The sequence below is a fragment of the Leptosomus discolor genome, chromosome 16 (genome assembly GCF_034619465.1).
Source record: "Leptosomus discolor isolate bLepDis1 chromosome 16, bLepDis1.hap2, whole genome shotgun sequence".
NCBI lineage: Eukaryota > Metazoa > Chordata > Aves > Leptosomiformes > Leptosomidae > Leptosomus > Leptosomus discolor.
The window spans coordinates 11,470,395-11,483,346 of record NC_141406.1 but is presented as its reverse complement, the minus strand read 5'-3'; the positions used below and the strand labels follow the sequence as shown (position 1 = coordinate 11,483,346).

Sequence of the window (12,952 nt, the reverse complement as noted above, 5' to 3'; positions counted from 1 at the left end):
TTTATGGTTCAGTGATGGAAGCAGAACAGTTTTGTCATAAAATATAGTCTGCATGCAGTCTATTACTTTTGTATTTCCTCTGTAACGATTGTTTCATCGTATTTGTCCGTTAAGAGCTGGCAGAGGTAGTGCTGAAACTTGGTCTCTTGGGCTGTGCATTTTCAAAAAGACTCAAATCCCAGTAAAAGCTAATGAAATCTATGCTCTTGCTAACTAATCCTGTGCTTTGTCTACTGAATCGTAACTGTTTTCTAGAATCAGAGAACTATGTATGTGATGAGTATATAAAATTCTAGGGCAGGTAAAAGAAATCGGAAGAATAATAGCAAGAATACTTAACCTGGGATTTGGCAGCATATTGCTCTGTAGAATAATCTACTTTATGTGTAGGCATTATAAAGGCAGCCTTTGATGGTTAGTATAATTGTGGACTGTAGCAACTTGACTGTGGTTTATTTGACATGTTCATAATGGATACAATTTTCTGCAATGATGTTTTAATTTCTTACCAAAATTATTTTAAGCTGTTTATAATTGCAGAGATTTAGGTAAAGAAGTGCATATCTAAATATCTCCAACAGTATCCATACAGTTCTCATTTGTACAGAGCTATCCTGGTCATGAAATGACTGATATTTGGTATTTAAATAGTGAATTTTTAGTTGTGATGAGTTAGTGGTAGAGGTATGATTATTTAAATAGAAAATCTTTGTTGATGGTGGAGGTATAAATACTCTCATTAAATCTTGTTGTAGTAATATTATTAGCCTAAACAAGATTGGACCTCATTTGCCAAGGCCCTGTGCCAAAAGTGGTAAATATTGCTCCAAGTTGTTGTTTTAAAAACTCTGTTTCTTAGTAAATTTGGGTTTATGTTACATATATTCAAGCATATAAAATATCCTGTATCAGAACAAAGATATTTTATGCGTTAAGTGCTATCTGCACATACAGACCAAGGTGTCCAGCGGTTTGACTTAAGTGAGATGACAACTAAAAATAACTGGCATTTGTCCTGTTGCATCACGGAGTCAAAGCTGTTCTCAGAGGCCTCGCATTTAGCTTGTTGACAGAGAGCTTCATTAAAAAGGAGGTGACTCAAGTATAAAGAGCTTTTGTTCCTTTTTTTCCTGCTAATGTGATTCTTTCTTGAGATACATGAACAAAGAAGCAGGGACTGAAAAAAGTCTTTAAGCAAATTCTCAATGTTTTAGGTGAATTGACAAGGGAGTATTTTCAGGGTGTTTTAAAGTCTGAAAAAGTTCTAGTGACATGTCAGTGTAGTCATCAAATGTAGTTCAAGAACTGATCAGAAATCAGAGAAAATAGCTAAAAACCAAAAAAGTTTTCCCAGCATTTCTCATTGTTTCAACATCCCCAGAAAAAGATACTTCCTTCTGCTTGATCCAAAGGTCTGTTGACTTCAGCAGTGTTTGATCACATCAATGGTGGGCCAATAAGCCCTTTTCTTATTGGAAACTAAAGCATTTTGTGTATGTAAAGCTTCCAGTGGATGAAATTAATTTAATAGATAGCTTAAGTTTTATCAAGATAGAGGCTAGGGTTTGACTTCAGCATAATAGCTCACCAATGGCAGGGATAGCTCTACTGCTACCTCCCCTTTCTGTTCCTCCTGTTTCTCTTGCTTGTGGCTGCGTGATCCACCCTTCCTTGTGCCAGGATTGGACTTCTTTTTAAGCAGGTTTAACTCACTAAATGGCGTAAAATTGGCCCCTTTAATAAGAAAAGTCAGCTTGTGGAAGGAGACGAGAAGGACATCTTTTTGGTGGCAGTAAGTTGATACAGCACGTCGCACAGCCTCATGGAACTGTAGTGTGCCTGAGCTTCTGGTGAATTGAATACTCTGAAGAGTCATCACTCCAGAATTGAGCTCTCTGTGAGTGAAGGGGTCCCCAAGTGTACAAGGCGAGATAAAATTTAAGCATCTGGAACATCTTATCAAATCCAGTGGTCCTGCTTGCATACTTACTCTAGGAGAGCTTAAATACCTTGCTGAACAGAGCTTGCTCAGGATGCTATCTCTGTTCATTCATCACAGCGTTCAAGCTAAGACAGATAAGTACAGTGGTTCAGATACGGCAGTATGGATTTTGGTTCATGTTAGCAAGGAGGAAATGCATACAGAATCTGCAGCAGGCTCTTATCTCGTTGTTTTATCTTTGCTAATACCACTGTATGTTCTTGCTATTATTAGCTAACTGAACACTGGCATGGATATGCTGTTCTGTCTATAGTGCCCTATAAAATGGGGTAGGTAAACAGATTTTAAAGACAGCACTTAATCATGCTCATTGAAAAATCATTAGGGCATGTTCTTATGTCTTAGTGTGACTTGTACTTGAAAAGCAACCTAAGGCCCCGTTCAAGACAAAATTTATATCCTTGTTTACTTTTGTTATCAAATAATCAGAAGTTATTCTTTAAACAGGTCTGAAGGAAGAGAAGAAAGGTATTTAATGTGTCAGTTAAATTTCAGCACTGCACAAAAGTATATAAAACCAGAATCTCTAAGTGTGTCCATCTGATCCAGTTCTGTGTTTAAAATGTGATCTGTCACACATATAGCTAATATAGCTTATGCAAAAACTGTGCTTTACTGAATTGTTTTTTAAAGCTAATTAAGTTAGGAACTTGAAGTATAGTTTAGTAGCTTGGGTTTCCTGTGATGTTTCAAAATATATTACTGCATCCTTATGCAGTGCATAATAGTTTCTCTGCTACAGGAAAAATAATTCCGTTTTCTAGCAGTTATTCTGAATGGATCTCTTCTCCAGTATTATCCCTAGTATTATTCATTGCATAGTTATTAAAAGAAACATTGATTTTTTTTTTTTCCTTTTTGTCTTTATTGATTGCAGGTTCTAAGCAGGAAGTATCATGAATTGTAGATTACTTGTCCAGTACGATATACCACCACATTCCGTAAAACAAAGTATTGAACACTGTCTAGCTTTACAATGAGTGTCTCATTTTTAATCAAATTCCTCTAAATTGTGGTTGTACTCCTCTAGGGTATTTTTTTCTATTGAATAGTATTTTGTAGACTTGGGAGCAACAGTTTTTTCTCCTTGTTAATGTGATGTATTGAAAATATAATTGCAAAAACTGGAAAGGGACCTTGTGCAAGCATTTGCAAAGGCTTGAATAACCTTAAAGCTGTCAAGTTGTATATGTGAAATTCATTGTAGTACCATAAAGCAAATAGTACAAAACAAATGTATGGGAATAAGGTTTGTTTTAACAAACAAAAGTAGGAGTTATAATTCAGGATTTATGTGACTTCTAATGAATGCTTGTGATTTCATGTCCTCAAATTATAACATAACATCTCCAATGGAAAAGCACTGCTCTGGTTGTGACTTAGCAATGTGTTTCATCTCTGACCATTGCTATGTCGTAGGGTTGGCTCAGGACAAAAACGCTACATTAATCCTGTGAAAAAGAAACCGAATCAGAAGTGTAATATGTCATAACCCCTGTTTTATATTCAATATCTGAAGAGGGCTATTGCAACTTGCAGTGATGAGAAACAGGGAATGCTAACTCACTACTGCAGCTGTTTATATTAATCTAGATAACTTGTGCATGTTCCTATTGTTTGGATTTTCTCTTACTTTAAGAAATCCTCGGTTTAACTCCCCAAAAGCTCTAAGTTGTAAAGCCTGAAGAGATACCATTTGTTTTACCAGTATTTTCTGGTAAAACAAATAGAAAGCCTGCTTTCTGTCTTTCCATCTATAATCGTTTTTATAAGCTTCTGCTCTTTGTTCTTATAAAGATTTTTTTCTGAAGTACTTTTCTGTTTTTATGTTTAAACACTTTAAGCAGATGATCCCAACTATTTTTGTCCATTTAACTAGGTTTGCAGTGGCTTTCACGATGAAAATGAAGGAACTGGCAGCAGCAGAGTGGGTATGTTTACATGATGATGGTCGTGCTTATAGTATTATCAACTATGCATTCTCCTACAATGTTTTCTAAATAGTGCTAGAGAATTGTAATAATCTTCAGATTCTCTATTCCTATTTTTACTTTCAGAGAAAGCATTTCATATTTATGCACTTTGACGGGTCAAATAGATCTGGCATTTAAAAGCTCTTTAGTATGTGAAAAGCGTATATGGCAGTTCAGGAAGTGTCTCTCTAACATTTAAAACTAATCGTTGCTGTTGTTATTGAGTCTCTCCTGATGCCATATGCATATATGGTTTCTCTTTGCATCATTTAATAAACTTTATGTTGCCAAAATTCCACTAAACAACTTTACTTACAATAAAGAATTTGGAAGAATAATTCAAAAATACTTGTTTTGTCAACACTGGAAATAGAATGAACTTCTTAAGGTGAACTGCAGAGCTAAAATTGAAGTTATGCCAAGTCCAGCAATATATGATACACAGCCCTGTTGACGAGGCCTTGCTGAATATGTAGCACATAAATAACACTTGACTTTCTAAACACTGTGCTGAATGATATATGGAAGAATACTGACTAAAATTATTTTCATCCAACAGTATAGTGGTTAAACACATTTAGCAATGTATTTTAAGGGATTGTTTACCTAGCAAAGAACTGGCAGTAATAATGGTTGGTTCTCTTCATTTAGCAGGTACCATTGCATTCACTGTATTGCAAGTCTACTTCAGACATTCAGTGCAATTGTTTTTAGTGCCTGATGCTCCTGTTTGAAAATAGACTGGGTCAACATTTTCACCCTTATGTGGCTGAGTTGATGGCAGACCACTAGTGGAGAAAATTGAGACGAATCCTTGAAGTAGACAGTCCTCACTCCTGGTTTCTGAAGGGCAGAGTAAGACAATAAAGAGCTGCCAGTCATTTGAGAACAAGGAGTGCTTTTGGATAGTGACAGGCTGCGCTGGTAACCTCTGAAAAACTCCACACCAGGCAGCAGGGCTTGCTGATCCAGCTTGATGGCTCAGCTGATTTTCTGTGCAAGGTTAGCTTTCCAGCTGACTTGTTGGCTAAAGACCTTTGCTGGATTACAGAGAGCTTCACTGAGCACCAGATCCAGTGAAGGGTAAGCGGTAACTGTTTGGTGGAGAGTAAGGGGCAACATACTGGGATGAAAAGACCAAGGCTGGACCACTCTCTTCCAGCTGCAGTGAGCTGTTAGCTCCATTCGCCTCATCTTGTGAAACATCAGCTGAAGTTGAACAATAAATGTGAGAAGTAGAAACTAACTGCTTTGTACCTCCTCAGTTCTAATTTGCATCATAATATGGTCATTAATACATCCTTGCCTAAAAATCATCAGTTAGAGGTGGAGCTTGCACAACAGAACAATTTAATATTCAATACTTTGTTTCGGCATAAGCTGATTTTATTTTAGTCTGTTTGCATTAAAAGGATACATGAGCAGACATAGGAGTTGGTATTTATATTACAAATTTAACTTGGTTCTAATAGTTACTCCAATGAACTTCGTGATGGGTAAACACGAAAGGGCACAGCTTCTGTTATAGATCTTATGCAAGAAAAAACCAAAAGTAACACAGTGTAAGGAGGAGAAACAAACTTGAACTTTGAAATCCTTTTGAAATCAGCACCTCGAATGTTTTGAAGTACTTCACTTTGATTGATTTTACCTAAACAACTTTGTGCTCTGGGCTGTGAGACTCACTCAGTGTTTTGGAGAAGGTCTGTGGCAGACAGAGAATTGGAGGCAAGTCTGTCAAGTCCTAAACTGAAATACCAGCATGAATACATCTTTCTATACCTAGGTCACAGAATATTAACACTTTTTATGTATTAACTCACACTAATGTGAACTGCATTATTCCTCTAATGTGTGCTTTATTAGTTAGACAGTCAATTAAGAATTTGAATTACGAACATGTAAGCAATTGCACTGTGCTCAAGGGCTGTATCTTCCAACAAATTCTTTTCTATTACATTGGATAAATTATATTTAATTATGAAGTACATAATACAGCAGTTGTAATAATCTGTATTCCAAGTGAGTTTGAAATACTGTGGAAGATCTTGTGCTTATGGTCAGTGTTTTATTTCAGTAGTTAAAAACTGGTGCATAAGAATTACCTAAGCCAGTTTTATTAGCATTCAATTTCATTTTTCCATTCTCCTCAAGACCATTTAAAATAAAGAACATAACAGAAAATTGATCTATAAAGTATGAATACATCTGTATGCCCTGTTACACTGTATTCCTGCTATTTTTTTCTTGATGATCCAAGCCCTGGCAGGACTATATTTACTCACCATAAGACATTAAAGGTCCAGCAGAGCATGAAACCAGATGCTTAACTTAAGCTTATTTTTGAAACATAGTGGTTTTAGGGAACTAAAAGCCTATCTTCACCCACCAGTTTGAGGCAGAACTATGCTATATGTCAGCCACGGAGACAAGGCTGGCTTAAGCTGCCCTCTGCCTCATCGGGTTTTTTTGACCTTCTGTTTTGCTGCATCTATGCCCTAGTGCTGAATTTCCTAGCTATCCCACTTGTCCTGCAAATTTCATTTCTGAAGTTGGCCTCCAGCTTGCAATGCTGTCTCCATTGTTTGCAAGGCTTTTTTTAGGATTGGAAGGTCCAAGGTGATTTAAAATGCTATTGATTCATAGGTAAGAGTAGGACCAAGAGATGTTAAGTGATAAAATAACTTATTAAACCATTTTTTTCTTACTTTTAAATGCTTTGAGCACAGAAGTCCGTATAGCTTTTGAAAGATAAGTCCATACAATATCCTTAGTCTTCCACTGTAGCATAAAGTGTTATTTTTCCCGCACGTCATTTATGTGTGGATTTGCTGCTTGTTCATGTAGTTTTTGTGACTTAGTTAATTCACTCTGATTCTCAGAAGCCGCCTCCTTTCCATCTGTGAACCGTTTGCTGATGACTTCACTTTTTTATGAACTCTTTTCTGTCCATTTCTTTCTCCCGTTCATTTTTAATAGGTAAAATAGACTGTTATGACTGGGCAGTGGACTGGAGGGGCAGTCACACAGGAGTGATAGGGGAAAAAAAAATGTTTGCAAGTAAATAAAAAAAAAAATTTGCTTCCTTGGCTGCTTATTTCCTGAGCTGTCTGGTTCAAGGATTGCTTGCTTAACAGTTTATTTCTGCATTCATTCTTGTTCTAATACAAGTCCTCTTCCTGCATTCAAGGCGTTATCCTGCAGGTGTGATTTCACAATCTGCTAAGGATGGGGCGGGGGGTGGGAGAGGAGAAGGGCAGTCTAATGCGCAGCTCAGCGTGATGCACTGGTATGTGGTGCTCTGCCTTGGTTAACTCTGGCTACGTTATTCCAACAACCTTCCCATGAAGAGGCAAGCCTGCGTAGCAATATTTAGCTTGAAGAGTTCAGCAGCGTGTCCTGCTGTTCAAAAGTGAACTGGTTGGAGGGGCAAGCCAGTAGTCCTTTTTCCATCTGCACTGTAGAAAGAACCGTGGCAGGCACATAGTCAGTAACTCAGAGTCGCAGCCTGCTCAGGCTGTGCCTCTACATAATGAAATTGGCACTGAAGGGGAGGCAAGATTTAGTCTCAAGACAGCAAAGACAGGTGCTCTAAAGAAGGTTGGTTGTTTCTGGACGCTATGATGCTAAATTGAGCAATAGCATTAGTTGAAATTCTTGAAAGAATGTAATTTCAAACTGAACCATTCAAGGTTATATTAAGCAAATCTATTGAAGATTACACCGGTTGAGTAATACCTTCCTGAGCTTACTCCTTTACAGGCATTGCAACCAGTGCTTTTGGAACAACTAGGAACTGTCTGAACCCAAAGCTTTGCACAAATACTTTGAGATCAAAAAATTGCTTGTCTGCTGGGGAGTGTTGGTGTTGGTTTTTTGACTTGGGGTTTTTTTCAGTGTGGAAAGATCCCAAGAATATTTTGATGTTTTTGTGAAGAAAATGTATTCCACAAATTCATGGTTGGAGTTATAGAAAGATATTGAAATAGGAACTTGCTTATTTAATCACCTAAATGAAATAACTAACATAGTAGCACTCCAGGAGTAGCTTTGGAAGTATAGTAATTGCCTCTTACTGTAGCTATTTTAAAATAATTTCTTATGCAATTTTTATTTGGGAATATTCTGCAATAACTACTACTGGCCAGTTTTCCTGTATAGACAAGTCTACATATATTTGACAGCCATTTTTGAAAAGGTTAGAGGTAAATGGAGTTTGTTTCATGCCCGATGTGCTTAAAAATTCTATTATGGATAAATGTAGACTGTGGGTTTGAAACCAGCTATAATTTTTCTTTCAAGACTAACATTTTTTGGGAACTAGGTCTGTTCTGCAGTTGAAAATCTTTCTATTCTAGGGAAATATTTTAATGTTCTATGCAATAAGCAAGTTAATGATTATGAGAAAAGATATAGAGATAAACCGAAAAATATGTTTCTACTAACTTGGTAATTATGTTAATTGCAAAATTGATTCATTGATACTGTAAATGTTCATAGTATATGTAGTCATACTGGTTGGGTGTTTTTGAAGATTAAACAGATCTTTTATGGTGAACTGTGAAAGTTACTTTTCTTCTCCTCTTTAAAGCCAGATGCTAGGAAGAAAATATATGTCCAAACTCAAGGTGAGAGTTTTGAAATATTGACTAAAGCATTTAATTTATTTGAATCATGTACTTAGTACTTGTATGTTTATGTGTCTACCTTCTTTGCCCCAGAAATATTTTGCTGAAATGGGTATAGGTTTTGAAGCCCTGGCTCCACTGAAGTTGAGCTTTTTGCCATTGGCATTTATTGATGCTGTATTTCAGTCTCTCAGTCTAAATTTTCAACTAATTTTATTACATAATCAGTTAGCCTTCACATTCTAATTTTTTAAAACTTTTTAAACGTTTAAAAAAAGGTTATTTCAAATGTTTTAAAAACTTTTAAAAGTCTAAACCTTTAAAAAAAAGATTTCCCAGATGCCTTACAGTAGGAATCTGAAAGATAACGTAACACTTAAGGTAACACCAACCTTTCATGGAGCATGTGGAAGTCTTGATGCTGAATGATTGTTCTCTGAAACTCCGAATTCCAGCATAATGACACCCAACAAGTATCGAATCCAAAGTATATTACCTAAGTGAGTAGTCTAGGGAACATTCAGCCTCAGCATTTTAGATGTGATTACTTAAGCTCCTGATTTTATTTATCTAAAAATAACTTTCTACAGATTCCAAAACTAATTCCATTTTGTGTACGTCACTTTCAAGAAAATGAAATTATTTTCAAAACTGTTATGTTGGAATAACTCATTATGAGGTCTGTTTAGCTCATATTTAGTCTTGTGAGTTAATAGTTAACTAAAAGATTAAATTAATAGGATAGATTCATTAGTAAAATAATTAATCTTTAACATAAGGCAAAACAAAGAAATTAATATTCAGTTTAGATTGATGTTAAGTTTTTATATAAATTTAATTTATTTTCATTGCCTTATGTTAAGGACTTGAGTCTCAGCTAACCTGTATCTGTTTTGGAATAATACACTCCCTCAGATAATCCTATCTTTTATGTAGATTTTAAAAGGCCAAATTTAGTACCAGGTAAGTGAGCTTAATTCTCTGGGTTGCTAAAGAAGTTCATACACTCTGTGATTGTGCAAAATTTTCAATTGAATTTCAGTCTGATGAGTATGGAAGGATTGTGCAGACATTGTTGGGTTAAGAAAGGCTTGAGATGGGAACAGCTGTGTACGAAATTCAGTGTGCTTGACAGAAATGCTGTTCTCTTAGGGCAAGACTTCAAAAACCGTAGTTCAGCCACCCAGAGACCTATCCAACATGTTGTATTTCTGTTTTTTCAACACAGGAATTAAGACTACACCCAGTGGAACATTTGACTGGTATAGATTTCTACAAAACGCAGGTAAAACTCATTTTTTTTCTGTATTCGCTACATTTATTCTTAGTAGATGTCAATGGTGAAAGAAATTTAGAATGTGAAGGTTAACTGCTTATGTAATAAAATGACTTAATGGTATGAAAAATTAAAGCCTCTAATACTAGATTCAGGCAGAACATCGATCAGATTAGTCTGGTTAGTAAACTACCCAGACTGCCTCCAGATTGCTGGTCTGCCCAGGGCTGAATAGCACCAAAAGATAAAAAGGTCATGACATATGGGTCCGTGTCCCTTAGAAGGTAAGGTAGACTTTGGCAGCAATACCTGAGCATTCCGTTCTTTACAGCTGTGTGATAGAAACTGTGGATGTCTTTTGCAGAAGAGCAGGTGAGGTGAAGAAGGAAATACATGTTGATGTTGTATTATTTGGTCTTGATCTAGAGCCTGTCTCTGTTTTCACCAAAGTAATGGCGTGTAAGGCAGATGACTTAATTTAAAGTCACCTGATCTTGGCAATGCTTTAACTCCTCCAGCTGCCTTTCCCTGAGAGCGTAATTTGTAGGCATTTTACTGTGGTAAAAATATTTCAGTATTATATTTATCAAACTGATCTCTGATAGTACAGCTATTCCCTCTGTTACAAATGAATTCTCACTAGTAAATTGCTTTATCACATCAGTAAATGTGTGCCATTATTCAAAACCAGTGTCCAATTTTAAATTGAGCATTGTGAGGTTATTTTGTTCTCAGTAAATCATGGCACACAAGCACAGTGCCACTAAGATTAACAATTTTCTGAAGTCAAATGATTTGTCACTTGCTAGCACAGCCTTAGCGTTGATTGGATCTCGTGTCCAACCATTTTATGATTAAAAGAGCAGTCAACAGATTGAGGAGGAGGAAGCTCCCCCTGAAGTGCTTTTCATCTAATATATTAGAGACAGTTTTTTGCCTAATGTGTACTAATGCAAAAGTGCAAAATAATTCATAATGTTCATGAAAAGCAAACTAAAATGTGACTTTAACATCTGTGCCTCTTAAATAATAACTTGAGAACTGGCATCAGATTATTCAGTATTGTCAGTCATATTTTTTATGACTGTTTCATCTCATTTATCTTATCAGTCCTGTCTCTATGTCCATCTCCGGTGGCAGCCTCCAATTTCCACATCTTTTAATACTGCACATGGAGGCACATTTTTTGACTGTGCTTTTGCACTGTCCACAGACTAATTAGGAGTTCCCACTGGGGATTTGCTGTTTGAAAGTGTTTAAAATTCTACTGAACTTGGAGCAATCAGTAGAAAACTATCAAAAATACGAGGCGTTTTTGCTCAGAAGAATATGATTTTGGTAGTGTAGGCTTGCACAATGAAGTGCACTTGAAAAGATCTCTAGCTTTTATGCAGATCAAGCTGTCCAGTCTCGTTCACCTCACGGCATTTATGATTTTTTTTTCTGTTTTGAAGACTTTTTTTCAAGTAGTTCTATTCCATATCTAAAGACATTTAATGATCTTTGTGGGAAATATTTCTCCAGATTACTCTTGCCTGTATCTGTTGCAGTATCCCAGGATTGAATATAAAGAAACAGCACATGCCCTACAATGCAAATTATAATACATTAGAGGCATCGGTGTTAAACATCCTTGGTGATCAGGCCATACATTGTCAAGTTATTCTTTAAAATGAAATAGTCTCTTCAGAATATTTCAACTTTTTTCATAGAACAGACTTCTCTTCTTATGAATATTCTTTCTACTGATTTTTTTTTCACAGAAAAGCCTTAACACTTGATTCGTGTTAAATATAACACCAGTACATAAATAGTCTCTTTAAATCAGTGTAATGGCTTCAAAAAGAATTTAGTGGTAGTTTTGAGTGGCAGAATGCGTCAAATACATTTTTACTGTGGGAGCCTTCCCCCAGCCTCCGAATGTGAATGGTACTAAACCAAAAGCTAAGGAATCCCAGATTTTTGTACATTTCATTTGGTAGTTTGGGTCGCTAACAAATAGCAATTGTCTGATACAAACTGAAGCAGTGCTGTGAAAGGTTTTTTGTTGTTGTTATTGTGGGTGCAATACAATCTCAGTACAATAATCATGGGATTAGTATTTTTTTCATAGTCTCAGCAGCAGACTTGAGAGTTGCAGAGGTGATGTTTGTGTAGTGTTAGTGTGCTAGCTCCTAGCTGCAGTATTTTCAGTGTCTGGCTGTTAAAACATTTATTGGCTAAATCTACAATAAAGAAGAGCTTTTAAAGTTAATTTGCATTCTGGTTACAGTCAGCTTCACAGAGTTTGTCTTATGGGGATGAAAGACTGCAAGCAAGAGTAGTCAAACCAAAAAGCTGAACCAAGTGCAGATTTGAACACAGGCTTCAAGAAGACAATGTTTTCCGTATATTTAGGAACTCAGACTATTTAGGGAAGTATTACAGCCTGTGTCAGTCTGGAGGTCGCACTAGATGATCAAAATGTTTTTCTCTGACCTTATAATACAGGAATCTATATACAGGATAATCAGTTTTGTTAGCAATTTTAGCTGCCTTTCTATAGACTTGTGAGAGACAATGGAAATTCCGGGTTTTGCTGTAAATTGATTGACAGAAAATGACAAGACAGTCTAAATGTGAAAACTGAGACTGATCTTCTCTAACAACTTAGCTCAAGGATGGAGCATAGCTAGCTCAGATCACAGACAGGCTTGATGTCATCATACCGTGATGAAAGGCTCCTTTTGATTTCAGTGGAATGTGGCTGAAGCTTGTAAGATGTAAACCCTAATAAACACTTAGACATGATGTGGTTAGAAGATGTAGATAACTAACAAAGTCTATACTAATGAACTGAGAAAGCTCGTTTGCCCAGCAGATAAGACTAAAAACTGGTTTCCTGGAAGGTGACATAGAGTCATAGGATCAGATGCTTATTGCACTGTCAAATAAAATATGCAATATACTTTTGTAGCTTGCTTTTTGTGCTCTCAGGTAATTTCTGCTTCATGGGACGGCTGTTTTCAGAGCTTGAAAAGTTTACATAACCTGTCATGCCACAGACAGGGTTTTACAGAGGCATTATATTTTC

At 36.3% G+C, this 12,952-nt stretch overlaps 1 protein-coding gene across 1 annotated transcript in view; it reads left to right on the top strand.

Annotated features, from left to right (window-relative positions):
* Positions 1–12,952, top strand: part of GLT1D1 (glycosyltransferase 1 domain containing 1) — a 55,255-nt gene that overhangs the window by 10,782 nt on the left and 31,521 nt on the right. The window contains exons 4-6 of the mRNA XM_086474338.1: positions 3,882–3,933; positions 8,567–8,603; positions 9,832–9,888. Of these exons, the coding sequence (XP_086330464.1) occupies positions 3,882–3,933; positions 8,567–8,603; positions 9,832–9,888 (146 nt within the window). The remainder of the gene's footprint in view (positions 1–3,881; positions 3,934–8,566; positions 8,604–9,831; positions 9,889–12,952) is intronic.